This window comes from Aethina tumida, chromosome 6 (genome assembly GCF_024364675.1).
Source record: "Aethina tumida isolate Nest 87 chromosome 6, icAetTumi1.1, whole genome shotgun sequence".
Taxonomy (NCBI): Eukaryota; Metazoa; Arthropoda; class Insecta; order Coleoptera; family Nitidulidae; genus Aethina; species Aethina tumida.
In genome coordinates, this window is record NC_065440.1 from 15,480,025 (window position 1) to 15,506,670 (window position 26,646).

A 26,646-nucleotide genomic window follows, 5' to 3' on the forward strand; every position below is an offset into this window, starting at 1 on the left:
GCCCAGTTTGTGTGCCGACGGGGGACTCTAGAGGGTGTTTTTCTATTGCAGGCAACTACCAAGGTCACCAGGGTCAATCGTCGCAGCAGCTCAGTCCCGACCTGACCGAAGCCTTAAGGTTGCAGGAGCAAAGGCTGGAGCAGGCGCTGCGCCTGCACGGCAGCGATCCCAGATCGTTGGGCTTCTCGCTGTCCAGCACCCAACAAAACCAGCAACAACCGTGAACTTAAACCGCACTTACTGAACACGAAAAAAATTTAACTAGTAATGTAATATTTTAGAATTTTAACAAGTTATATGATTGTGTATATGCGATGTATAAAAATTTTTTGGATGAAATGAAATGATAATGGTACACAACAGCACACCCGTTTCGTCTCATAGTTTTAGGTTTTATCTGTTGTTCATGCCATGCAGAGCCTTGCGGACGCGTCACGTCGCTTCGCGTGCAATTGTCGTCGCGGCGCTGGGCCCCTTTCTTTATTTTTTTCGCGGGCGACGTTTTCGGAAGTTTAGCGCGCACCGGATGGTCGAAGCTTTGACGTCGGAGGTTTCACACGACGCGACGTTTGTCAGTGTTGTCAGTGCTAAAAGATGTTCAAGTTTTTAATGAAAATTTGACCAAAAAAAAGTGACGAAGGAACAAATCTAGTCAAACTTTAGGAAAAAGTGATTCGATGCCACTATAATTAAAACAAATTGGGAATGTCGAATTAAAAAATAGTGGACAAATTAAAAGTGCGAATATTTTTAAAATATATTTAAATTATTATTTCCTTTCGCATCTAAAGTAAATTAAATATTTACTGGAAGGAATGTTTATCTAGTCCTTTCATAAAAAATTCATGCAATATTATTATTAATATATAAATTTATTTATTATAATTATATGGAAAACAATTACGAAATTTTATTAACTAAAATAGATTTTATAGATTTAATTCAAATGGAAAATAACAACTAACATTAAAAAATTTTCTACTTAATTAAGTGTGATAAATTTATCAATTTATTTATAAATAAAATATTAATTTTGAAAAACTAATTCAGGCTGGAAATCAAAAAATTCTGAATTTGTCAATTGCCTTGTCAAAATAATTATGAAAAAATATATTTAACATTAAAAAATTTTATTTATTTATTTAATGATCAATTAAAATAAATTAATTTTGAGAAACTGGCTATTTAAATAAGATTTTAAATGATGAATTGATTGAATTGCAATTTTAAAAAATCCAAATTTCTCGTTGCTATGATTTTTTTTATAAAAATTAATTATTTTTATATTTTGGAAAATTATTAATTTTAAAATATTGATCATGAGAAATTAAATTGAGACTGGAAAATATAAAATTTTTTTTCAAAAAATCAGAATTTTCATTATTTTTTTAATAAAATTTTATATTTTAGAAACTTAAAGTTTCCAACAAAATTTTTAAAAATTAATTAACCATAAAACATTAAATTGACATTTCAGAAAAAATATTAAAAATTTCCTAAACTTTCCAAATTTCAAATTCTGAAAAACAAAATATCAGAAATTTTATGAATTTTTTAATCAAATTGAAAAATTGTACACTTTGAAAACTTAACGTGGGCAATAAAATTTTGATAAATTAATTGATCATAAAAAATTAAATTGAGACTTCTAAAAAAATTAAAAATTTTTCAAATTTCAAATATTGTCTAAAAAACAAAATATCAGAAATTTCATCAATTTTTTGATACAATTGAATAATTTTGAACTTTGGAAACTTAATATGGCAAGAAAATTTTCATAAAATCACAAAAAATTAAATTGAGACGAATTAAAAATTTCCAAAACTTTCCAAATTTTAAATTTTGTCTATAAAACAGAAAAAAAAACAAAAAATCAGAATTTTCATCAATTTTTTTAATAAAATTGAATATTTTTATATTTTAGAAAATTAATTTTGGTAAAAAATTTTCAAAACTCAATTAACTATAAAATTACTAAAATTTCAAATTATTTCTAAAAACAAAATATACCAAATTTCATCATTTTTTTAATAAAATTGAATATTTTTACATTTTGAAAATTTGATGTTAACAACGAACTTTAAAATTAATTGAAATTGGCTTAAAAATTTCTAAAAATTTCCAAATTTCAAATTATGTCGTTTAGACAGACGTTAAAAAAAATAAAAAATAAAAACTTTACATCAATTTTTTAATAAAACTTAATATTTTTACATTTTGGAAATATAAGGAGGATAATTATTTTTTTTTAAATTAATTGATCATAAAAATTTAATTGAAATGACAACAAACTTTTACTAACTGTTCAAAAAAAAAAATATATTGTCATTTCTGAAAAAAATTAAAATCTCCAAATTGGAAACCAATTTTTAAATTATGTCCAAAATTAATATTTCTTTTATAAATAAATTATTAATAAAAAAATTGAATATTTTACTAACCAATTTGAAAATTATGATTTAGACAACAAATTTAAATCAGTTTAATTAAAAGTGAACAATCACTAAAAAATTCAAAATGTTTAATGTGTTTAAATTTTTATTATTTTATTTTTGATAAATAAAACTAATGAAGTAAAACTGAAATATTTTCCATAAAACATTTTGGCAACAAGAATTTAAATAATAATAAACAATTAAATTGATTAATGTCTAAAAAAAATCAAATTTTCTAGTATTTCACTTTTTAGATTGTTTATTAATCTATTAATTGATGTTAACAACAAAATTATATTGAAAAATACCAAAGAAAATTCAAAATTTCTAACATGTTTCACTTTTTTGATTATTTTTTATGTGAAAATATGATGTAAAAATGAAATAATTTACATAAAACTAGAAATTTTGGAAAAAATGACAAAAACAATAAATTTTTAGAATAAATATATCTAAAAATTAAATATTTACCTAAAAAAGGGGAAATTTGGCAACAATGTATAAACCTCAACAAGGAGAGTAACAAACAATAACAGAAATATATCTTATGGTTTTATAAAAAAGCTTTACAATTATAAATATAAACAAATCAGAACAGACGCTTTATATATTTTTTAAATATAGCCTTTATATACAAAAATTTCATATACATTTAAAAAAAAAAAATAAGTACAAATTGTACTAAAATTAGTCCAGATCAAAAATGGAACTAGTCAACTGAAAACAACACTGAAAAACATGAAATTTCGTCAAACACAAGCCTCCCCAGTCAAAACTTCATCCACCACCACGTCGAAAAACAAACCACAGCCGCCCCCGAAAAACCCAAGCGCCACGCCACCGAAAAACCGCCATCCACCACAACCTCCAAACTTCAAAAAAAATATATTTAAACAAATCGTCGTTCCTAAGAGGCGCCACGTGACGCGACCCGCTGTTTAGATGTTACGTTTTAAGGTTTTTAAAGAGTACAAAATATTGAATACGAGAGTGTCGCGAGTTCTCCCGTTTGTGTTTCAAACACCACCACCCCCCCTAACCCCCCTCCCCCCACAACAGTAACGAGCGTCGGGGGCGGGACGTCGCGCCGCGTGACGTCCCGACGCCCGCACGCCGGTCGTGCCAAATGAAACCGTAACTTCTTTCTCTCCTCCCCACAATAAACAAACAAAAAAAAAATCGCAGCAAAAACGATTTTCAGTGTTCAGTACACACGAAGAAAAAACACACACACACAAACACACACAAACGCATGATGATTTCCGATGGCAATGCCATCATATATAATTGGTTAAAAACTAAATGAATTTTTCTAGATGCACTTCACAAGTGCAAAACTACAAAAAAAATAAACTTTAAACTATTGAATTGTATAAATACATAAGTGTTATTGGATACCTGATGAGGGTATTTTAAATTTACTTATTTTTAGGATAAGGATTGTATATAATATATATGATTGTTTTTTTTTATGATTTTGAAGGGTATGAATGATTTCTGAGGAATATTTGCAATTTTTTAAAAAACGAAATTACTACGAAAAACTTTTTTTTTCCTATTAATTAATAATTAATTTTGTTTTGGCGATTGGTTCTGTGATTTCATCGGTTCTGTACAGAAGAGATAAACAAACTAGCAATAACTAAACTATTTTGCAATTTTTAAATCTGTGATTTTAAAGATTTGAATTTTTTTTATTATTGTTCTTTAAGTACAAAGTTACTGTAATTGCTAAATATTTTGAGCGTGAATGGGAGCGAGTGAAAATAACTAAAAAAAAAAACGAGAGAGAGATAAAAGATTTATGTTTTAACTCAAAATCGGAATTTCAAAAGGTACTTAAAACGTTTCTTGACCATTTTTCGGCCCTTTACACAACAAATCAGCAACAAAGATGTGGTTTTTTTACTGTACATATTTCTCCAAATAGCCTGTAAATAATACGCAGTCCCTCAAACTGAAAAAAAGTAAAGGTTCCGGAAGGCGCTGGATTATTTCAGTTTTTTTTTACATGGAAATAATGCAGCGCCTCCTAGAGTTGCCATATATAATTTTCCACATAACGCAATAGTCATAGTTAACAATAGTATACTTAAAAATGAAAAATACAATAGTAGACAGACCTGCAAAGGCTGACACACCACAATTTCCCTGTAAGTGACTTACGAAGACGTATTTTACATGACTTGTAAGATATAAAATCAGAGCATAAAGGCCCACGACGAAACGCCCCAACGTACATTAAATCCATGCTGTAAACTTACTGCAAACCGGCCCAAACTGACACCAAAATCACCACAACCACGTCCAGGCCCGAGTCACATTTGGACCGCTTTGCCCAAAATTAATTTACTTCGATCGTCTCGCCACTCCGAGTAAGTTTACCAACATCGGTTGGGTACGTTTCCGATTTTACGGCAGCTTCTCCCCCGTTCCGGCCGCGAACGGCGGAAGAACCTGTCCGCCTCTATGCCGCCCCACGCCGCCGCCCCCGCCCGAAGCGGCGGGGCCGGCGGCGTGCCCGCCAAAACCCGGACTCGACTCTCAAAGTGCATTTAAAAAAGGCACCACACAAAACCCGAACGCGACACAATGATAAAATACACAAAATCTACCATAGCCCGGTTCAGCATTGCGAGATGCTCTCAAACGTTTTGCCCATCCACTTGTCGGGCGGCCGCCTCTTCGCGGGGGCCCGTCCGGCACACACACAAAAAATTCTAGCAATAGCCCAAAGAAAAGATCAAAAGTTGTTTTTCAAAAATCCTACCGCGAAATTGAACGTTGTTTTTGGCGCAGTTTTATTTTCGAAAACAATTGTTGATTGAATTTTACGCAAACTTTTTAGTGTTTCCATTTTAGTGCGGACGGCCCGGGGACGCTCCGGCCACCGCCCCCCAGCCGTGGGGGCCCACCCAGAGCGCACCGGGTCGCACGTTTTCAATGTATTTTACATAAATATTGAAAGTCCAGTGCCCGATGAGACTTATATTTATTGTAAAATTCCTTTAAAAGAAAAAACGAAATTTTTTTGTTGCAATAGCCCACTTAAACACAAAATGCGGCGGCCCCGCCGGGCCGCCGCACTTATTTCTATTTACAACCACCGTTTTCGTTTCCGACGCCTTGGTTCCGGTTATTTTGGCCCGGTTTATCGGCCGTCCGGTCCTCAAACGACGATACGCTCGCAGGTACAGGGAGGCCCAAAAAAAATATGCTGTAGACGCATACGTCCCCCACGTGTTACTATCGTACTACTAATCTTCCATGCATGCCCACAAATTTAATCGACCAACCCGCCTCATTGACAAATTCCAGCCTTTGAACCACGGTTTTAGCAAATTTTTCAGATTTTTCGGGGATCAATTCAATTAATTAAAGTCAGAGGTTTTCAACAAAATTAAGAATTAAATTGCAGCGGGGGCGGGTTGTCCATTTTTCTGTACATAAACGCTTCGTTGTCCTCTGCACACAGACGTTTCGGCCATCAAAATCACGGTGTAATCTGAGTGTTAAATGTTTTTTGGGTACCAAATTGTCCGTAAATATGTTAATAGTGAATAAGGCTTGTGTCCCCCCCCTTAAACGTAACCGATAATGTTAACAATATTAACTGTAATAATAATAATTATAATAATAAATAAGGCTTGGAATAGAGCAGAAAAACCGACAAAATCTTCCTGTACCGAAACAAATGGACGGACCGTTGATAAGTCGGGTCGTTTAAATTTTAAGTTAAAGAACAATAGTCTAAACGTACGGAGGCATATCTTGCCTCGGTGCTATACAAAAATTTTCGATATCACCACACTTCAGTTCATGTTATGTACGTAACTAGTTTTTGGAAAAATGTCAAAATCAATTAGCCAAAATTTGTCGATTGAAAACCCGACCCAAACACGAGCCCTCCGGGGGCTCAACTTTTTGTTTATTCCGTTCTTGATTCTGGCAATTTTCTAAATTCCAGATTGCTTTTTATTTATTTTACAATAATATATTTAATAAAAAAAAATTTACAAAAATCTCCCACATCACTCCACACACGAATTAACAAAATTCAAGTTTACACACACGTTTACTTCTAATTATATATATATGAATATATAAAAAACAGTTCAGGCGGCCTTTAATCAAGTTCCTTTTACGAATAACTCAGTTTTTACCAAAAAAAAAAAACGAATCAAAAAAGCTCTTTCGCGGGCGTTAAACTTTTATTTCGTACACACGTTAACACAAATATATTATAATATAATGTATAACAAGTCACTTTGGGAAAAAATCACACAAACCGTTTCGGCTTCCATGTAATTGAATGAACAAAATTCAGGATTCCGGTCAAATGATGAAAATTATTAAAAAACCACATTTACTATAAAATGTTAGTTAATTTTTCACCGTTAAGTTTTATGTTCTGGATGCGTGGCCCAAATTTGATAAGCTACTTTAAAAACTGCCGTTTTCGAATTAACCGGGCGACCCGCCTCCATCGAGTACTTAAAGCAGACGCGCACGCGCAAGCCGGTCGCCCGGCCCGCCGCCTGTCGGCGCGCTCATCAAAACCCGAACTCATTTTAACGACGAATAAAACGCCCGATATTCCGACTAACTTTTTGCCATATAACTTAAATAACGCACGTAGATTGATACATGTTAATTGTTACATAACTAGTTACAATAGACTAATGAATAACTATATACAGTGTTCTGTTTCCGTTCCGAGTCGGAACATCAGCGACCTGAAAGTTTTTAAGGTAGCTTGCGGCCCCAAAGCGGCGGACGCGCCGCGCCCGTCTTAAAATCACGTTTCGCCACTAAAAAAAAAAAAACAAAAAAACCCCGATTCGGTCAGGGGACGCAGGCGCGTCGGCAGCTTTGGGCCGGCCAAAAAGGGGGGCTTGCACTTATAATTGTAATTATATTGTATTTTCAATGTTTTTAACTGTTTTTACTATAGTTATATTATTTTTAAGGCTTTCAAAAAAGGCTAAAAACGATGTAATTCTTAAGTTTTGAACGGAACGAGCGGACGGCCCGCCGAAACACGCCCAATTTTTGGACCTCCACTTCGAAATTACCTTTTTGGGGGGCGGGCCCCCCGCCGCTTCCGGGAAGCATGCTCATTTCCGTAAATTTCCCAGCCTGCATATGTGCGTGCAGTTTTTTTTATATTATTTTATTTTGTTTTTTGACTATTATAATGATTATTTATTAATGTTTAAAGTGTATACGTTTATAAAAATTTATCTAATGTTAAACAAGCTAAAAATATTTTATAATAATTTTTTTATATATTTTTTACTAACTTAAAACCCTTCCGGGGGCAACGGAACTGAAGTTGCGGCCCGGGGAGGTCGTTTTTTAATATATATTTTAGTTGTTAAGTATATGTTTGTAGTTATATATATTTTGCCATTATTTTTTTTTTATTAATTTCGAAAACCGACTGCCATTTTTTTTATTTTACTGAATATTTATGCTTTTAGTTGAATGTTAAGTTCCTAATTTTTTGAAACTGTCTAGCGCATTTTTGCAGAAAAATCAATTGTGTGCATGTCTGGAATGTATGGGACACATTTAATTTTTCTTATTCTGTTTATGCGTTGTTGAGAAATTGCAATTTTCGACGAGGAGTTAATAATTTTACAAAATCAAATTTGTTAGCCGATCGTGAGGCCGGTGGCGGGTGTTTTCGGAAAAAATTTCGAAAATTTTGTAAAAAGAAAAAATTAACCTCTAGGATATATTTAAACGTGAAATTCTTACATATTATATATTTATATATAAAATAAAAACTATACTCGAAATGTGACGTCACTGGCCGGACGATCAGCCGTGAAAATTAAAACATTGTAAATTTTTGAATAAAAATTAGGTTTAGATTGGAATTTATCTGTGAAATTCGAGGCATTATCATAAAAAAATAATTTGTAAAAAATATTTAGGATATAAAGATTGTGGATTTTAGATAATTCTGTTGCAATTCTTTGTTTTTATTAAAAAAAAATTGATGTATGAACTGTATGTGTGCCGTAATATATTACTGGAATAGCAAATATATTAAAAAAATAAATAAACAATTGCCTCATTTATGACCCTCCAACGCCAACAAAAAAAGTCAATTAAACAAAAAAATTAAATGCTGTTAATTGTTGTTAATTGATTTGTGACAGTAATTATATAAAACATATATTATATTTTTAGAGTTGTTTACAAAAAATAACAATTTACTAAGTACGACTAACACAACATAAAATTTATTAAAAGTAACTTCACTTGTCAAATCCAGATAATAATTGCCTACAATTATGTAGATATAATTTGCATTTAATTTTAGTTAGTTAATTATTTGCACCTTGAGTAGTTGAACAAAATTAAAGTACATAATTTATTAATTACACACATTTATGTAAATAGTTTTTTATTACATTTATGAGGAAAAAACTTAAATATATTGATTCATACGGTGTACCAACAATTACTTATTAATTATTTAAATTTAATATTACACAATTTAATAAAACCATCTGAACACAAAGTAATTTCGAAATTTCCTGGGTTAGTTTCTGATTGGACATTAAAATAGTTAAAACATCACGTAATTATAAAAAATCATTCACCAATCAATATTAATGATGATGTTAAAAACCTTTATATAAAAATTATTTTATATTATTGTTGATATATTTCTCAATAAATATAAAATTTTAAAATAACAAGAAAAGTTTAGAAAATCGTATTATTTTAATTAAAGAAATTTGATTACAATCACTTAATTTATTAATCAAATTTAAAAAAAGTACTTTTTCGTATTTTTATTTATTTTGTATTATTATTTAATTTAATTTATTAATCAAATTATATAAAATTCTTTATTTTATTATAATTTATTTCTTAAAAGTGAAAAGCACAATATTTAAATAATTAGAACTCAAAATATTAATAAGAAAAAATTATATTATTATTAAAAAATAAATGTATTATTTATATTATTATGGAAATTTATAAATAAATTGTTTCAGAGTGTAGACAGATATATTTATTCTTTTATTCGAAAAAATTATTATTTTTATTTAATTTAAACCGTTACTTGTTTGATGTCACACAATTGTACTGAAAATGTCTAAATTAAATATTTATAATTTATAAATGTAATATGAATTATAATTTTCCTAAAAATAAAACAGTTTTATGTGGATAAAATATATTTTTCACAAAAAGAAATTAATTAATTCATTAAACTTTTTATCAAAAAATTTAAAATAATATAATCAATATTAAAATCTTTATATAAAAAATTATTTTTGTTGATTTTTCTCAATAAATATAAAGTTTCTATTAATAATTTTAAAATAACTAGAAAAATTTACGAAATTGTATTACTTCAATTAATAAAATTTGAGCACAATCACAAAATAAAAAAATAATTAATATAAAATTGTTTATTTTATTATAATTTATTCCTTAAAAGTGAAGAGCACAATATTAAATAATTAGAACTGAAAAAATTAATAAGAACAATTTATATTATTATTAAAAAATAAATGTATTATTTATATTTTTATGGAAATTATTTTATAAATTAATTGTTTCAAAATGTAGAAAAATATATATTTTTTATCCAAAAAATTATTATTTTAAACCGTTATTTGTTAAAAACCAATTTGATGTCACAGAATAGTTACTAAAAATATTTAAATTAAATATTTATAATTTATAAATGAATAAATTATACTTTTATTGGAAAAAAACATATTTTTCCCAAAAAAATCGTACATTAAACTTTTTATCAAAAATTTTAAAATAAATAAAAATATATACATATAAATAAATGAATTTTTCAAACATAAAAGTAATTACATTAGAAATTCTATTAAATACATCATAAAGAAATAATAAAACATCTAATTTTCTCATACCCAAGTGGTTATTTTTGTGTAACCCTGTATAAATGAAATGCGTCATCTATAACATAAGTACTAAAGCCCAAAACCAAATATTGCAGAAAACTATACAAGATTCTGTACTCGGAAACATCTGTATGTTCGTGATCTATAATCTGAAAAATTGTGGCGCCCTCTATGTTGTAATGTCTAAACACATAGATTCCGTATTACAGAAACCTATTTTTATTTTACCGTCACACAATCACACTGTCAGTTTTAGCTTAATCAATGTAGATGGCAGCACTAGGAAATTAAACGGTTAAAATCTGTAACAGCGCCCTCTACTTTTAAATAGCCGCAGCTTTATCGAGGACACGAATCAAGGCCTACGTGACTCGCAGTAAGCACAATTGCCGGTTTTCCATAACCGATTCAAATTCCAAGAACTTTCCCCGACAGAAAAACGGTAATTCACCAAAAAATTGGGCTTAATTTGCCTCAAAATGAACTGCCCAATTAAACCTAAACAATTTCCTACAATTTACAGGACACAAGGTGCTCAAAATAACGAAATAAAACAAATTTCCAACGTGACAAGAAAATCGTGTTTCCTCCGGCCGCAACGCCGCCGCCAGCTGTCACAGTCCCCTTCAACAATACACGCATGTAACAATGCGGTCCTAAGTTCGGCACAAATCTGTGCTTCGTTAAAACAATTCGACCGCGTTTCGATGTAATGTGAAAGAAAAACCGGCGAAAATCGTTTCCAAATTGTGCGTGCCATCAAAAATCAATCGAAAATGAACGCGGCCCTTTTCGACGACTCGGGAACGGCGATGGAAAACTTGTATCCCGCTCTGACGGAATGTTTTGCCGTGATTATTTGCGGGTAAGTTCCCAAAACAACATAACAACCCTCAAAAACCCGGAAATAAACGGGTAAATGTCAAACAACAGGTTTAATCAATTGAATGAATCACTAAAAATAGGTGGGTATTTATTTTGACAAGTCGCAAAAAACAATCAAAATAAATTAAAAAAGTTAAAACGTCAATATATTTGTTTGTTTGTTGTGGGGGTTGAACGTCATTCGTTAATTGGCACTCGAAATAGAGTGGACGTCCAGATTGAATGAGTAAACTTTGTAGTAGAACGTAACACAATGGAGATGATAAATAAATAGTATAATGGGAATAACTTGTTACAAAATAATTACGTGATGCGATAAATGCGATAAATCTTCGTTTTTATTTATTTATATGTCACAATTTGTATATCTGAGGGACCAATTAAATTTTATTAACCCAATGGATATAAATTGTTTATATTAATATTATGTTAATTAACAAAGAAAGGATAAGATAGTTGACCATAGTGTTTAAGAATGTTGTAAAATTGCTGACGACAAAATTTATAAATAAATAAATATCTGTATTATTTTTAATATTAAAAATTAATTAAGAATGAAATTTGTACTAATTAGACTTTTAGGAAGAAAGATAAATCTGAAAATGTTTTTTTTAATTGATTTTTGCTTTTTATTATGCTGTTAAATTAGTTGAAAGTGTTAAACTTTGTCTGGTTTTCACCATTCAAAACTTATAGATTTTATTACTGATAATCAATAATTGATTCTCAATGTCAGCTTAATATTCTAACTAATCGTTTGCCTATTATAAATTTTGCTCCAGTTTAGCATTTCATAAGAAGTTCAGAATATAATTAGTTTCAACATGTTTTAGTATTAATATATTCTATTGTTCAGGACAATAATGACACAAAAATTTAATAATTATAGTCTACTAAAATTTTGAAGTTGTCCTTTTAAGACAAAAAAAAATAAAGGAGTTTTATTTAAATATTTAAAGTCGACAACAATTAGAAAAATTAATTAAATTAATTGATTAAAATTTTAAACTAAATTTATATTTCAAAATTTATTAATTTTAGTTTTCCTCAAAAAATTCTAAAATATTAAATTTAAACTTAAAAAATACTGACGCCAATAATATTTCTATTTAAAAACACAATTTTGAAGGCCTAAAAATCAGGTAAGAAAAAATCTAAATGAAAATTCCTTTTGCTTCCAAATTTTGACCAACAATTCTAGAAATACATTGTATTTTTATGATGTTCAATTTAAATAAAAATCATTATTTAAATAAATGACTAATACCATCAAAAATGAAAAAAATATTTATTATTATATTCTAAAACTAAAACTTAATAAGTATATAAATAAGTAATTTCTTTCAAAATCCAAAAAATTATTCTAAAATGCTAAAAATAAATGTAATAAAATGTAAAAATAATATATTGGTAACTTTTTGTGACTTTTTTTCTTTCCAGTTATTTTTATTTTAATGTTTTTTGCAATTATTGTAACTAAATTGTAATTGTAATAAATGATTTTAATAATTTTAACTTTTTGGTGATTTTAATAAATTTTTGAAATTTTAGTATTTTTAATGTTTTTATAAATTTTTTTAGGACCTTAGTAACTTCTTGAAATTTTTCGAATTTTTAGTACTTTTTTGGGGTTTTAGTGTTTTTTTACTCCTTTAGTATTTTTTTGATTTTTTATAAATTTATTTAGGATTTTAATAATAATAATAATAATAATTTTTTGGGATTATAGAAACTTGTTTCCTTTTTAGTAATTTTTAGGGGATTTTTTAGGAACATTAGTAATTAACCTTTGATAATAAGATTAATAATTATTGTTAAATTCACTCAAATATTATAACACATATTCATCGTAACCAATACCAATTTATTAATTTAAAGAACCTACCTTTGAGGAAGTTGCTGCTACCAAAGTTCAAAGCCTGCAAAAACAACAATAAAATTACTTTTTTACGTTCAAAAGTTTTCCATATCATTTGGGTAAATAGTATTTATCAATTAATTGAAAAATTTATGTTCGTAACGTCAACTAATGTATCACTTTAATTAGCTTATTTGTTAGTTACACGTGTGTTGGTAATATTTAAAATCACGATGTAAATCAGATAATATATAAATAGTTCTCTCATAATTAATATATTTATAAATTAGTAAAATTGTGGCAGATTAGCCAAAAAGAAATCTGAAAACATCCATTTCAATTAATTCGAAGTCGCGTTAAATTTAATACACACGTTTAATTAATATCTTTGTCTTTGGATTTATTTACGTTTAATACGCACCCGTTCGTTGATTGCTGCCTTTTTGTGACTTTATTGGCACCACACTAAAATGGTTGACACAAGCCTTCTAGAAGTTTACCTCAGTCACAGCCTACTTTGATTTGAATAGATGTATAAAAAATTGTAATTTTAACGCATTTAATACACATTTATGCATAAATGAATAAATATGTAAATGACACGATAAGGAACAAATAATTTTTTGATAATAATTCTGTCGTTTTAATTCGCCCTTAAGGGAAGCGACAACAACTAATTGCCAAATTTTAGGTTACCGCATTAAAAAAAATAATAGTTCAACTGATTGTTTTACCTCCTCCGTGTCTTCCTGGCCTTATGACTTTTAAGAACGACGCCACAGCACAATTAAGTTTTTAAAAGTTAAATCAACCCGGAATATCCGTAACACTCTAGAAATTGGCGAAAACTACTAATTACCCACACGCGCCGACTTTCGATACAAGGCACACTACTGCAACTGTTGACGAATAAACCTTAAAATCGGTACACTGTAAAAAAAAATAATTTAATTTTTAACCGTTTATTGGTCTTTGGAAATACTGGTCATGTTTTCCATTTATTTATTCGTATTTTATTAATAAGAATTAATTGACATTTAGTTTACTAATACAAATTTATTTTTAGTATTACACTGTTACAAATAAGGTTTACATTGTATTGCACACAAAATTAGCATAAATACACTGAGATTAATAGTTTTAATTTTACTACTTAATTTCTCAAATGGGATGTTTCTTAAAAAAATGATTATGAGTAATAAAAACTAAAGACTATCGATTCCTATAAATATTCAAAAGGGATTGAATAATACCAATTAATAATATTATTTATTTCTTTCAAAATATAAAACTATTACTATTACTCAGTTTCTAAAGATATTAAAATTATTTTCAAAATGAGATATTCGGTAAATAAAAAAATGTAAAAAGAGTAATAAAAACTGAAAACTATCAATTATTTTACAATTTTTTAAAAGGAGTAATAATTAATTAATAATATTATTTATTCCTTCAAAATATAAAACTATTACTCAGTTTTAAAAGATATTAAAATTATTTTCAAAGTGAGATATTCAATAAATAAAAAAGTAATAAAAACTGAAGATTTTTTATAATTTTGAAAAAGGATTGAATAATACCAATTAATAATATTATTTATTCTACCAAAATATGAAAATATTAATAAATTTTAAAAGATAATAAAGATTATTCTCAAAATGATAAAAGAGTAATAAAAACTAAAGAGATTTTTAAAGAGATTGAATAATACTAATTAATAATAATATTTATTTCTCCCTAATATAAAGCTATTACTCAATTTTAAACGACAATAAAATTGTCAAATGGAAAATTCAATAAATTTAAAAAAATGTTTAAGAGCAATAAAAATCAGAGACCATCAGTTTTTTATAAATTTTTAAAGAGATTGAATAGTATGAAGTAATAATATTATTTATTCCTTCAAAATATAAAATTATTACTGAAAATTTAAGAGTAATTAAAACTGAAGACTATGAATTTCAAATCCCTTTAAAAAATTATAAAAATTGATAATCTAAAGTTTTTATTACTCTTAAACATTTTTTTATTTATAGAACATTTTATTATGAGAATAATTTTATTATCTTTCAATCATACTATTTTGTAGTCAATTGATACTAGATTATAACAATTAATAATGAATTTGTTAATAATTTTTCCATTTGCATTTAACTAAGGAAATTATACATTTTCAGTTACTTCGCTGGTCGAATGAACATGATCTCGGAAACAGAAGCAAAAGGCATAAACACATTCGTCGGCACGTTCTCCCTTCCCTCCCTTATCTTCATGTCTTTGGCAAAATTGGAACTAACATCGGTCAATTGGCTTTTTCTCCTCTCCATACTTATCTCCAAGAGCATCGTATTCGTGTCTGTGATCGCCCTGACTTTACTGGTTGCCAGACCCTTCAACTTAAGCAGAGCTGGCATATTCGCCATATTTTGCACTCAAAGCAATGATTTTGCCATAGGAAATCCCATTGGTAATAACTTTATAACGTTACAACTGTGTTTTGAAGCTAATTTTGTTCCGTTGCAGTTGCTGCTCTTTATAAAAACACCCATCCTGAGTACGCCACTTATTTGTATTTGATGGCACCAATTTCCCTGGCCATTTTGAATCCAATATCGTTTATCCTAATGGAAATTGGCAAAAGGCGTTCGTCTGATGATGCCGAACAGCTACTGATGAACGACGGAGCAATCACCAACGTGTCGCACCACAAAAGACGATTAAAGGTTGTAGTATCTGTGGCCAAAGGAATATTTTTGAATCCCATCATTTTGATGACCATTTTGGGCATTGTTGGGAATGTTATATTCAAGCACAAAATTCCTTGCTATCTCGGCAGCATTTTAGACGTAAGGAACTACAAATTGATTACTAAAACTTATTAATAAATCTTAATTGCAGGCTTTAGGTTCGGCTTTCTCCGCAAGTGCACTGTTTCTGTTAGGTTTAAGAATGGTTGGCAAAGTACACAAGCTGCGAGGCGCTACTTTGGTAGTACCTGGTATTTTAATCATGGTAAAACTGTAAGTCATAATTTTCAATCTGATTAACAAGTTACTAATAGTTTTTTGAACAACAGAATCGTCCTACCTTTAGTAACAAGGGAAGTCATAAGCGTTGTAAATCCTGGAGTCAACCAGTCAGAAACTCTAGACCTGAGCACGTACGGATTTTTGTATGGCACTTTCCCTAGTGCCCCAACAGTTTTCGTATTTGCCACACAATATGCCATAGATGTAGATTTGGTAAGTACTTTATGGGCCACAAAATAAAACACTTAACCAACTCACTTTTATCAATTTAAGATTGCAAGTGCTATGGTGGCCTGCACTTTCATCTCAGCACCACTCATGTTCGTGTCAGCCAAAATGATCACCATCACTAACTGTGATCCGGCCGATTACATCAAGCAACTGGATTCGTTCACTCTGGACATCAGCATCATTGGAATTATAACTTGTTGCTGGGTCATATTGGTGTTTACGTTGACCAAGAAAATATGCAGAGTCCCCCACAAAATCACGACGTGCTTGGTTGTCTCGCAGCTGGTTAGCTGTTTAGGGGCTGTCCTCTGGAATACACTCAATAAAAAGGAGAACTGGGCGGGGTACATCCAGTTTTCCATGTTTACTGTGGGCGTTTACAGCTCCAGACTCTGGACTGCCATACTAGCTGTGACTTTACTGTTTTTGCAGTGCAGGAGTCTGTGTTTCGTGCTCAAGTTGCAACCTTTATTCTTCATTATTGGTTGGGGGTAAGTATTATTGCATATCAAGAAGTACAGCTTCTTAATTATTGTTTTTAGCTTCCCCATACTGGTGTCAATACTTCTATTGATCTTTGACAAGATGACCACTGTACCTTTCGACAAAAGGAACCCCAATTTCGTGTACGGAGTTTCTCAAGCCATAATTGCTGTATCTTTACTGGTGCTGTGCTTCATAGGTAACTTACTTAAGAGACTCCTTTAAGAGGCCTTGACTCTACTATTATAATTTTTTAGTTACTGTTGGTTGTTTGGTGCTCCACCAAAGGTTCAGAAGACGCTTCTCAAGATACTTGGACTTGACCAACGAAGTGAACGACGTAATTGAAAACCAAAATAGCCCTGAAATTGAAACTGCAAACGTAACAAGCGCACCTCAACCTTCATCCAGCAACGGACACACCTGTGGTTTGCCCACCATTAACGAGACTTGCTGTGAGGAAAGTCCAGTCGTCGACATAGAAGACATTTTAGGCAAGGCACCGCCTACGATTGTCCTACAAACTGATGAGGGGTACGTGTATGTGCATTTAGTCCGTCTAAAAACGAAGGGAACATTCCATTTTGTTCCAGCAGTAGTCCATCACAAGAAGGTTTGTGCCCCACAAGATTTGGATGTCAAGGGCCGAAACGCCAACAGTGCAGTGGAATAGTAAGACAGTACCAACAGCAAATTGATGAAGACTTGATGTTGATTGAAGAAGAACCAGAATCTCACGAGCCTCAAATACTACGACACACTGTACTGTTGATACTTTTGCTTTGTTCCATGTTTGTTGTAAGTATAACTCATTTGAATCCATTACCAGGATAACCACTGATTGATTCCAGGGTTTGGCTCTATCCATATGGACTTTGGTTATGGAGCAAATGTCCGGCATTTACATAGAACTGTCGTTCTTGGACGCCACCCTAAACTTCGGTCAAAGCATAATGGCGTTTGCCATCTTCGGCTTGGACACCAAAGAAATCGTCTTGCCCATCATGAAGTGGTGGCGCAAAGTCTGGTACGGCGCCACAACTTTAATCCTACCCACTTGGGAGGAACTAACGCCGGAAACGAAACACGTGTGCGACCAATTCGTGACCCACCACCTGCAAAACTGCAAATCGTCCATCGCCTCAGACAAAAGATGGAGATTGAAGACCTACAAGAACGTGTTTGCCGGAAACAAGTTCGTGGATTGGCTCATTGAAGTCGGATTGGCCAGAGACAGGGTGCAGGCCGTGAATTACGCCAGACATTTGGTGGAAGGGAAAGTCCTAAGGCACATCAACAGTGTCTATCACTTTTACGATAGACAGCTACTTTACACCTTCGTTTAAGCACGTTAACTTCTCTTACGTAATTCTGAAGCGAGGCCAAAGTTTATTCAATTCGTTGTGCTTCGGGATTACAGGCACAAACGCAGGGTGTTAAGCCCCCCTGAGCAGTATCAGTATTTTTTTTGGTTACCGTGTTTAGTACAATTTTATTTTCGTATTAAGACAAATAATTCGAATTCATGTGAATTGTGCAAAACAGCAGTCGAGATATGCGACAACTTAGAGGTTTTATTTTAGGGGTTTTACAATGTGATGAGGTTGTTCTTGTCGCTGTTTTGTACAGGTTGAAACTTTGCTGTGATGTTATTACAAAGAATCTGTTATTGTGTTGTTATATATGAATATATGTATATATTTGCAGCCATTCTATACATATATTGATTGAAAGTATATGGTCTGAAATAGACAATATGGGTGTAATTTATTTAAATGAAAATATATACTTCACTGAAAACACTTGTCTTTCATTTAAAAATAAGGGGTTTGGGGCTTCACTAAAGATTCAGGCGATACCTATGGTCAGAAATAAAACAATGTAGGTTCTTTTTATTTAAAAAAATAATAATAATAGAAATAATATGTTATTGTAGGAGTAAATTTAGTACACAACAAAATTAAATAAATCCTGATCTACGAATCTGTATTTGCAACATCTGATTTTACATATAGGGTCTTTATATAAAACTAAATAAACATTTATTTACAAAAAAATACAACATAAAATATATATTTATATATAAACCGGGTATTAAACCGGATGTGATGTATTATCAAAATCACCGAAGCCTGCGGCAACGTTTACATCATTATCCGACGAATTATTGGGCAGGTGGTCCAAATCAGTGACGAATTTGGACGTTATGTCTTCAGAAAAGTGTTCTTGCAGTGCGTTATTGGTGAGTTCCTCCAGTTCGGTGTTGTCCTGGGAAGTCTCTGACATTTCCAGGTTCTCCATGAAGGCTTCGTCCTCTTTGTTGTTGATTTCGGGAGGTTCAATGTCCGGTTCGGGTTCTTCGTTGAAAGTCGGTCTCATACAAAGGTTATTGGCCACCCTGATCCTTGGCAAGTCGGGGACAATGTCAACACTAGCTGCCTCTTCGGTGTGTTCCTCGGGCTCAACGTTGTTCTCAGCCTCTGTGGATTTGTTGTTGGGGTTCAACATATCATCCACTGAGTTGTCCTGAAGACTTTGCACGTTGGTGATGGTGATTCCGGAGACGTCCAAGCTTCCAACTTCTGGGCCAGCTTCGGGTTCCTCCAATGGGTCCACTTCCGGTGGTTTTTCAGGTTCCTCATCGTGTTTAGCTGCGTTTTCTTCGTTCATAATCAGGGGCAACTCCAGGTCCTTTAGATTGCTGTACTGTTGAATTTCGGTGGGTTCTTCGGACTTCCTTTTGGCGATGTTCAAAATGGGACTGTCGTAGTCCCCGATAATACTTTCGCCCTCCTCGTCTTCGTCGTAGGTCACGTTATTGTCTTCAATTTCGATCACATCAGTTTCCTCTATGTCTATTGGTTCGTGTTTGATCTCCGAGATTTCTAACAAAGGATCTGAAGGTACGTTAGTGTGTGGCTGCCTTTCGATTATTAAACCGTCGGTTTCGGTAGGTTCCTTGTTGGACGTCTCGTAACCACCTGGGTGATAGAATTTGGGAACCTTTATGTTCGGCCTGGACCTTGTGCCTTTCCTCGAATGAAAAACTGGCGGTGGGCTCTAAAACAACACTTTTAGTACAATAATTTTACCAAAACAAATCACTTACGTCATCCCGCACGTCGGAGTATTTCCGCTTCTTGATCTTACGAGGGAAATTTTTCTTGATGGGGAACTGTCTGAATTTGTTAACCGGACGGTCCGGCTTCGCCGGTTCCTCGTAAATGGGTTCCAACAAATCCAACGGATCTAAAATGTCGTCGGATTCTAGTTTGGTTTTCCGAGTCTCTATCCTGTCCGGTTTCTTTTGATTCGGTTGTGATGCGTTTGTAGGAACCTTGAACATTACGTCGGTGTTCTTTTTCTTCTCGTCTTTTTTAATTTTATCTTCCTTTTTCTCTTCTTTTTTTATGTCGCGTTGTTTGTCTTCGAATTTACGCTTTTTCTCCTCTTTTTTCTCCGGCTTTTTTTGGTCGTCGTTTTGCTTCTCTTCGCTTTTGATTTCTTCTTTTTGCTCGTGCTGTTCCTCCTTTGTTCCGGTTAAACCTTTAATCTAAACAAAAAATATATATGTAATATATGTAAATGTAAAATTTTGCATATTGAAATTGTTTGTTGCTAAGAATATAATTTAAGTGGTTGGGAGTGGCTGAAAATCGTTAAAAATTGAATGGAATTTAAACTATTATTAGCTATAATTCAGTTATTTTTCAACCAATCTTGTCCTACTGTAGCTAGAAATGTTTATAATTGAATATATTATTTATTAAAAATACGAAATTTGGAATATTGACTTGAATTGTTGTTAAAAACTACCTAAAATAACGAAAATTGCTGAAAATCGACAAAAATTACGTGAAATTTGAACTATTATCAGCTATAACTCAGCTATTTTTTAACCAATCTCGTCCTACTGTAGCTTGAAATGTTTATAATTGAATATATTATTTATTAAAAATACGAAACTTAGAATATTGGCTCCAATTGTTGTCAAAAACTTACTCAAATGACGACAATGGCTGAAAATCGTCAAAAATTGAATGAAATTTGAACTATTATCACCTATAACTCAGCTATTTTTAAACCAATCTCGTCCTACTGTAGCTTGAAATGTTTATAATTGAATATATTATTTATTAAAAATACGAAACTTGGAATATTCGCTTCAATTGTTGTCAAAAACTTACTCAAATTGCATGGAATTTGAAGAATTTTAACTAATATCAGATGTAACTCGGCCAATTTTCATCTGATTGAAACGAATCAAGTACCGTTGGAAATGTAATTTCATCATAAATATAATCAAATATCATTTACCTTGATCGGCCTTGCCGTTCACTCTATAGGCTAGTTTAAGTAAAAGCACAAATCGAATATAAAATATACTCTACATGAATGGCGCCGATTAAAAATAATAATAATACGTTTTGCTGGTTCAGTGCATACAAATTACATTAAATTACGTTAAATTTACATTTTTGTTTAACACTATAAATAATTGTGGAAATTTTAATAGTGTAACATACTTTCAACAACTCAGCGACGTTCAAAAGGTCCTGCAGCTTGGCCTGGTAAATGTGTACTTCCCCGGAATACATAAAATCCAGCAGACACTTCAAAATCCAAAACGGTATGTCCCTCATGAACAAAACGGGATGCTGATGAGGGCTGATGCCACCCAGCACTTCTTCGAAGTAGGGACTGCACGACGACAAAATCAGCTACAAACAGACACAAATACAAACTCAGCAACGAAGCAAAGGGTCCCAACTAACCCTGTGACACTTCAGCGTCTTGCCCTCAGCCACCAGGGTGACATCCACGTACTGCTCCTTGAGCAGCAACGACGGGAAGCTGTTCTGCATGTTCTGGTGGTGGCTGTTCCATCTCAGGCACACCTCCTCGTTGACGGGCGGTGGTGTGGGTGGCCTCACAACCGGCGGCTGCAGCTTCTGCCTCGTCACCTTCAACTTAGTGGGCGAAAGGGGCTGCGACTGCAGCACAGGCTCCGCGTTCTGCGGCAACTCAGGCGCTTGCTTCAGTCGCTGGTCCAGCGGCATAGAATCTGCAACAAAAAAATCCAAGGTGTGTCAGCATGTGTAAACATTAAGTACTGACGTGCGAATTCCTGCCAATTAACAACCCGCCGTCTATTTTCGGTTAATTAGACGTTTTTAGTGCACGTGACGTTGTACCTAAAATCTCTCTAACGTCCAACAAGTTGGTGTCGGACTCGTCGTAGTTGACGATCCGTCTCGACCGTCGCTTCGGCATCGCCGCCTTCTCGATGATCTCGGGCTTGAGCCGCCTCCAGCGGCGTATGTTGCTCTCGCACACGCCGTAACGGCGTCTCGCCTCCCTGTTGCCCTTCTTTTCGGCGAACAGGATCACTGACTTTTTGAAATCGGGCGCGTACGTCGCACAATGCCTCTGTCCCATGCCAGAGTCTTTCGATTTCATTGTCGCTGCGTTTAGACGGTTATTTGGACCGTGAATGTAAGGTTATGCGTTTGGGGCTTCGCATTTTTTCGGTCGCGCTTTATTTATCAGTCTTCTCGCTGATGAATTAAAATAGAAAATTGTTAAGCCAATTTTTTGGTAAAAGTCGATTGTCGCAGAAAAATGCAGTAAACCAAATTGTAGTATATATGTGGTATAACTAGGTTTCAAAGAGAATTAATACATAAAAACAATTGCATAATATTGATAATATTTAACATATTAAACTATTTAATTTCACCAGGTTTAAGATTATCATGATAATTAAGTTACGATGGTTATCAGATTAGATATTTACAATGTGAATTAATTAACATATTACTAAATAGAAATTTGATTTTTAATGGTACTAGTTCACCATCATTTGGTCCAATAACATTTATATTAAATAGTCTTTTGAAATTTTATAAAAATTAATGCAAAATTGCTGATTTATTTGTACATTCAACACAGGCTGGTAATTTAATTTAAAAATGTTGTGATGAACGTTAATAAAAAATTAATTTATCTTCAAATATTGAATTATTACATTTTCTTTTAAATATCCAGAATTCCTACATTTTTAGACATATTTTAACAAACAATTGTTTAATATATTTACAGTAGATTAGGTTTCAACGTCAAATAAGGAAATTTGACAAAAAATTTGTCTTCTTAATGCAATATACAGTTAAATCTAATTTTTTCCTGAATTTTAATAAAACTAATACAAAATTGACAATATATTTATACATACAACATAGACTGATACTCTAATTTAAAAATGTTATTAAGAATATTAATAGGAAATTGAATTATCTTTATATTAATGTAAAAAAATTGCAGAAGAATAATTACAATCCAAGATATTTGCGAAAGAGTGAAATATACTTTTTTTAACACAAAATATGTAAAAATAGCAATTTGTTATAAAACTGTTCTCCCTTTTTAATTTTTGATCTTGTTTTTAGATTCAATATGCAATTTTCTATAAAAATGACCATTAAAAATAAAATATCGAATGTAAAATATTAAATTTTTATATTTTCTTTTAAATACCCAGAATTCCTACATCTTTAGACATATTTTAACAAACAATTATTTAATATATTAATAGTAGATTAAGTTTCTATGTCAAATAAGGAAATTTGACAAAAAATTTGTCTTCTTAATGTAATGTACAGTTAAATCTAATTTTTTCCTGAATTTAAATAAAACTAATACAAAATTGACAATATATTTATACATACAACATAGACTGATACTTTAATTTAAAAATGTTATTAAGAATATTAATAGGAAATTGAATTATCTTTATATTAATGTTAAAAAATTGCAGCAGAATAATTACAACCCAAGATATATACAAAAGAGTGAAATATATTTTTTTAACACAAAATATGTAAAAATAGCAATTTGTTATAAAACTGTTCTCCCTTTTTAATTTTTGATTTTGTTTTTAGATTCAGTATGCAATTTTATATCAAAATGACCATTAAAAATAAAATTGTAAAAATATGTAAAAATAGCAATTTGTTATAAAACTGTTATCCCTTTATAATTTTTGATCTTGTTTTTAGATTCAATATGCAATTTTCTATAAAAATTACCATTAAAAATAAAATATCGAAAGTAAATTTTTACATTTTCTTTTAAGTACCCAGAATTCCTACATTTTTAGACATATTTTAACAAACAATTATTTAATATATTTACAGTAGATTAGGTTTCAATTTCAAATAAGGAAATTTAACAAAAAATTTGTCTTCTTAATGTAATGTACAGTTAAATCTAATTTTTTCCTAAATTTAAATAAAACTAATACGAAATTGACAATATATTTATACATACAACATAGACTGATACTCTAATTTAAAAATGTTATTAAGAATATTAATAGGAAATTGAATTATCTTTATATTAATGTAAAAAAATTGCAGAAGAATAATTACAATCCAAGATATGTACAAAAGAGTGAAATATATTTTTTTTAACACAAAATATGTAAAAATAGCAATTTGTTATAAAACTGTTTTCCCTTTTTAATTTTTGATTTTGTTTTTAGATTCAGTATGCAACTTTATATCAAAATGACCATTAAAAATAAAATTACGATTGTAAAATATTGAATTTTTACATTTTCTTTTAAATTTGTCTAAAAATTCCTACATTTTTAGACATATTTTAACACACAATCATGTAATATATTTACAATAGATTAGGTCTCACGTCAAATAAAGAAATTTGACGAAAAATCAGTGTTCTTAATTCTTAATTTTCATTTAAATAGTCAGAGTTCCTACATTTTTAGACAGATTTTAATACACAATCTTTTAATATGTTTACAATAGATTAGATTTTAGAATTCTGTTTAAACGAATTTAAATACACAGTAATTTATTATACTTGCAATAGATTACACTTCAACGTCAAACAAGGAAACTTGATTAGAAATGTTTTATTAGTTTGATTTATAATAAAATCCAGTTTTTTCTGAAATTCCAGTAAAAATAGTACATTTATTGCTTAGAATAATCATCTAATTTAAAAATGTTGTAAAAATAATAATAGGAAATTAAATTATATTTAAATTAATATAAAAAATTATAATGGGGTAAGTTGAACCTAAGATTTCTTCATTGTTTTTAGATTAAGGTTCAGCTTTAATTAATCATTAAATTCAATTTTTTTGTGACATTTTAATATATATATACAAGATATTTGCAAAAACTCAAAATATGGAACCTCGTTTTCTTAACTTTTGATTTGACTTTAATAGATAAATCCTGCAATTCTACTCAGGAAAATATTGTTAAATACACACAATAGGTAGGAAAATTGTTTGTAATTTTCCACAATCGCTAATGACACCGACATCCTTGAACGACCGCTCAAAAATTTCCCGAGTCTAGGCCCGATCCAGGTGCAATTCAAACTTCCCGCCCGCACCGTCCACAGGACAAAACCGAAACCTGGACACCCGTAAAAAACCGAACGTCAACCAAAACGAAAAAAATAAACCCAAACGTCGGACGTCAAACAAACATTACCTACGTACTCGGCGTCCGGGTCCCGCAGCATGTACACGCACTTCTTCCACTTGTTCTTAATCTCAGGCATGGTGCGCTTCTCCAGGCTGACCTTGTTGACGGTGTGCAACACGTCCAGCCAGGCTTTGCACCTGGCCGACTTGTTCGACGCCTTTTTCGCGTACTTCCCGTACAGCACCTTGTAATGTTTGCGCACGGTCGCCACCAGCGCGTGCACCTCCTCCTTCGAGAAGTTCGACTTCCTCGCCTTCCGCAGCTCCGCCATCCCGTCAACAACCCCCCCGGGACAACGACAACAACAACAACAACGAAACAACCCCGTCTGCGCCGCCGAAACGGTTACATCGAACGCGGAAACGGCGCGGAGACAATTCGGACTGCTCGACCCTCTTTACAACTTGGCTTACTGCACTTTTGCTGCCACTGCCGTTGCCGTAGCCTACAGTGGCACAAAAACTTTTTATATTTCATGCCGTTTGTTGTTGACTGGCGTGAACAATCGATATTTGCACGGCGCCGTTCTTCAACACCGATACGTACCTGTGACGAACGGCCGTCCGACACCTGAAACGGCCCTTTAACAACGCACATAACCTTACATTCCGCCAATAAACACGCACAACACCAAATCACCACGCGAACCGTGCAACTGCAACGAACCACCGACGACACTAAATTAGGCGGCGAACCTTCAATTTGGGGCCCGCAGGGACGTTTTCATTGAAAATACGCGAATGACAAATTCGTACAAGGGACCTAAGCTTGCATCTCCTGCAAAACATACAACCAAACCAGTGGTGCTAAATCGGTTGCAGGAATCGGACACCAGGGGGAAAAAATGTTACGGTCCGATCGATTTAAATGGTTTTCGTGAATTTTGTGCACCTTTTGCCACCCACGTTGGCGTACAATTTCAGCGTTTACGGGATAAAATGTGAAAAAATTGTTTGATACCGACGCGGAACTGATTAGTTGCAGCAATTATTACGTTATTGATTAAACTGTCCGTTCCTGAGACAATAATTCGTTTGGATTTACGACGGTGGTCAGGGAATAATGGAATCGATAATAAATTGAGGGTTGTGCGTTTATTGTTATTGTTATTATTATTATCGTTGGCGTCCTCGAGTGAGGTGCTTGACCTCGGAGATGAAAGGTATTTTGGGCCGATGATAAAAATATTACTTAAGTAAATATTGGAGATTGGAGATTGTAAAAAGTTAATACATATGAATATTCTTGTGTTTTATTTAATTGCCATCCCATATTTCAAATGTGTATATAAATAAT

At 31.9% G+C, this 26,646-nt stretch overlaps 4 protein-coding genes across 30 annotated transcripts in view; 2 read left to right on the forward strand and 2 right to left on the reverse strand.

Annotated features, from left to right (window-relative positions):
- Nucleotides 1-836, forward strand: part of LOC109603907 (zinc finger protein 135) — a 138,111-nt gene extending 137,275 nt beyond the window's left edge. For 15 of the 20 annotated variants that reach the window (XM_049968709.1, XM_049968716.1, XM_049968713.1 and 12 more), the window contains one exon: nucleotides 52-836. In XM_049968709.1, the coding sequence (XP_049824666.1) occupies nucleotides 52-224 (173 nt within the window). In that variant the 3' untranslated portion in view covers nucleotides 225-836. The remainder of the gene's footprint in view (nucleotides 1-51) is intronic. The other 5 variants (XM_049968722.1, XM_049968729.1, XM_049968727.1 and 2 more) reach the window with 2 other exon arrangements.
- LOC126265848 (uncharacterized) overlaps nucleotides 1-13,955 on the reverse strand; it is a 209,776-nt gene extending 195,821 nt beyond the window's left edge. For 2 of the 3 annotated variants that reach the window (XR_007548302.1, XM_049968732.1), the window contains exons 1-2: nucleotides 13,820-13,955; nucleotides 13,113-13,146 (exon numbers count right to left, since the gene is read on the reverse strand). The gene's annotated coding sequence lies outside the window, so the exon portion shown is untranslated. Of the gene's footprint in view, nucleotides 1-13,112; nucleotides 13,147-13,506; nucleotides 13,724-13,819 lie in introns of those variants that run through there. The other variant, XM_049968733.1, reaches the window with a different exon arrangement.
- Nucleotides 10,984-18,628, forward strand: LOC109603909 (integral membrane protein GPR155). 2 transcript variants are annotated; one of them, XM_020020409.2, is made up of 10 exons: nucleotides 10,984-11,207; nucleotides 15,263-15,552; nucleotides 15,609-15,931; nucleotides 15,984-16,105; nucleotides 16,162-16,327; nucleotides 16,388-16,836; nucleotides 16,888-17,027; nucleotides 17,086-17,368; nucleotides 17,425-17,626; nucleotides 17,680-18,628. In XM_020020409.2, the coding sequence occupies exons 1-10, from the start codon at nucleotides 11,119-11,121 to the stop codon at nucleotides 18,172-18,174; spliced, it is 2,559 nt and encodes an 852-aa protein (XP_019875968.2). In that variant the 5' UTR covers nucleotides 10,984-11,118; the 3' UTR covers nucleotides 18,175-18,628. The 2 variants fall into 2 exon arrangements, with proteins under 2 accessions (XP_019875968.2, XP_019875971.2); XM_020020412.2 differs by having other exon boundaries at nucleotides 17,086-17,362.
- Nucleotides 18,629-18,797: 169 nt separating this feature from the next.
- Nucleotides 18,798-26,521, reverse strand: LOC109603910 (uncharacterized). 5 transcript variants are annotated; one of them, XM_020020415.2, is made up of 6 exons: nucleotides 25,897-26,520; nucleotides 22,024-22,293; nucleotides 21,604-21,893; nucleotides 21,355-21,549; nucleotides 19,938-20,381; nucleotides 18,798-19,888 (listed from the first exon to the last, which is right to left on the reverse strand). In XM_020020415.2, exons 2-6 carry the CDS (start codon nucleotides 22,286-22,288, stop codon nucleotides 18,923-18,925), a joined length of 2,160 nt encoding a protein of 719 aa, XP_019875974.2. In that variant the 5' UTR covers nucleotides 22,289-22,293; nucleotides 25,897-26,520; the 3' UTR covers nucleotides 18,798-18,922. The 5 variants fall into 5 exon arrangements, with proteins under 5 accessions (XP_019875974.2, XP_049824687.1, XP_019875973.2 ...); XM_049968730.1 differs by having other exon boundaries at nucleotides 22,024-22,379; XM_020020414.2 differs by having other exon boundaries at nucleotides 22,024-22,386.
- Between the last annotated feature and the right edge of the window lie 125 nt (nucleotides 26,522-26,646).

What these genes read in the sequence shown, in the direction of transcription:
- LOC109603909 (XM_020020409.2), top strand. Translation starts at nt 11,119, where the DNA reads ATGAACGCGGCCCTTTTCGACGACTCGGGAACGGCGATGGAAAACTTG. An exon ending in TGCCATAGGAAATCCCATTG is followed by an intron (nt 15,553 to 15,608) that starts GTAATAACTTTA and finishes GTTCCGTTGCAG; the next exon opens with TTGCTGCTCTTTATAAAAAC. An exon ending in ACTGGTGCTGTGCTTCATAG is followed by an intron (nt 17,028 to 17,085) that starts GTAACTTACTTA and finishes ATAATTTTTTAG; the next exon opens with TTACTGTTGGTTGTTTGGTG.
- LOC109603910 (XM_020020416.2), bottom strand. Translation starts at nt 25,621, where the DNA reads ATGGCGGAGCTGCGGAAGGCGAGGAAGTCGAACTTCTCGAAGGAGGAG. An exon ending in ACGTCGCTGAGTTGTTGAAA is followed by an intron (nt 20,382 to 21,354) that starts GTATGTTACACT and finishes TTTTTTGTTTAG; the next exon opens with ATTAAAGGTTTAACCGGAAC. An exon ending in ACTCCGACGTGCGGGATGAC is followed by an intron (nt 19,889 to 19,937) that starts GTAAGTGATTTG and finishes GTGTTGTTTTAG; the next exon opens with AGCCCACCGCCAGTTTTTCA.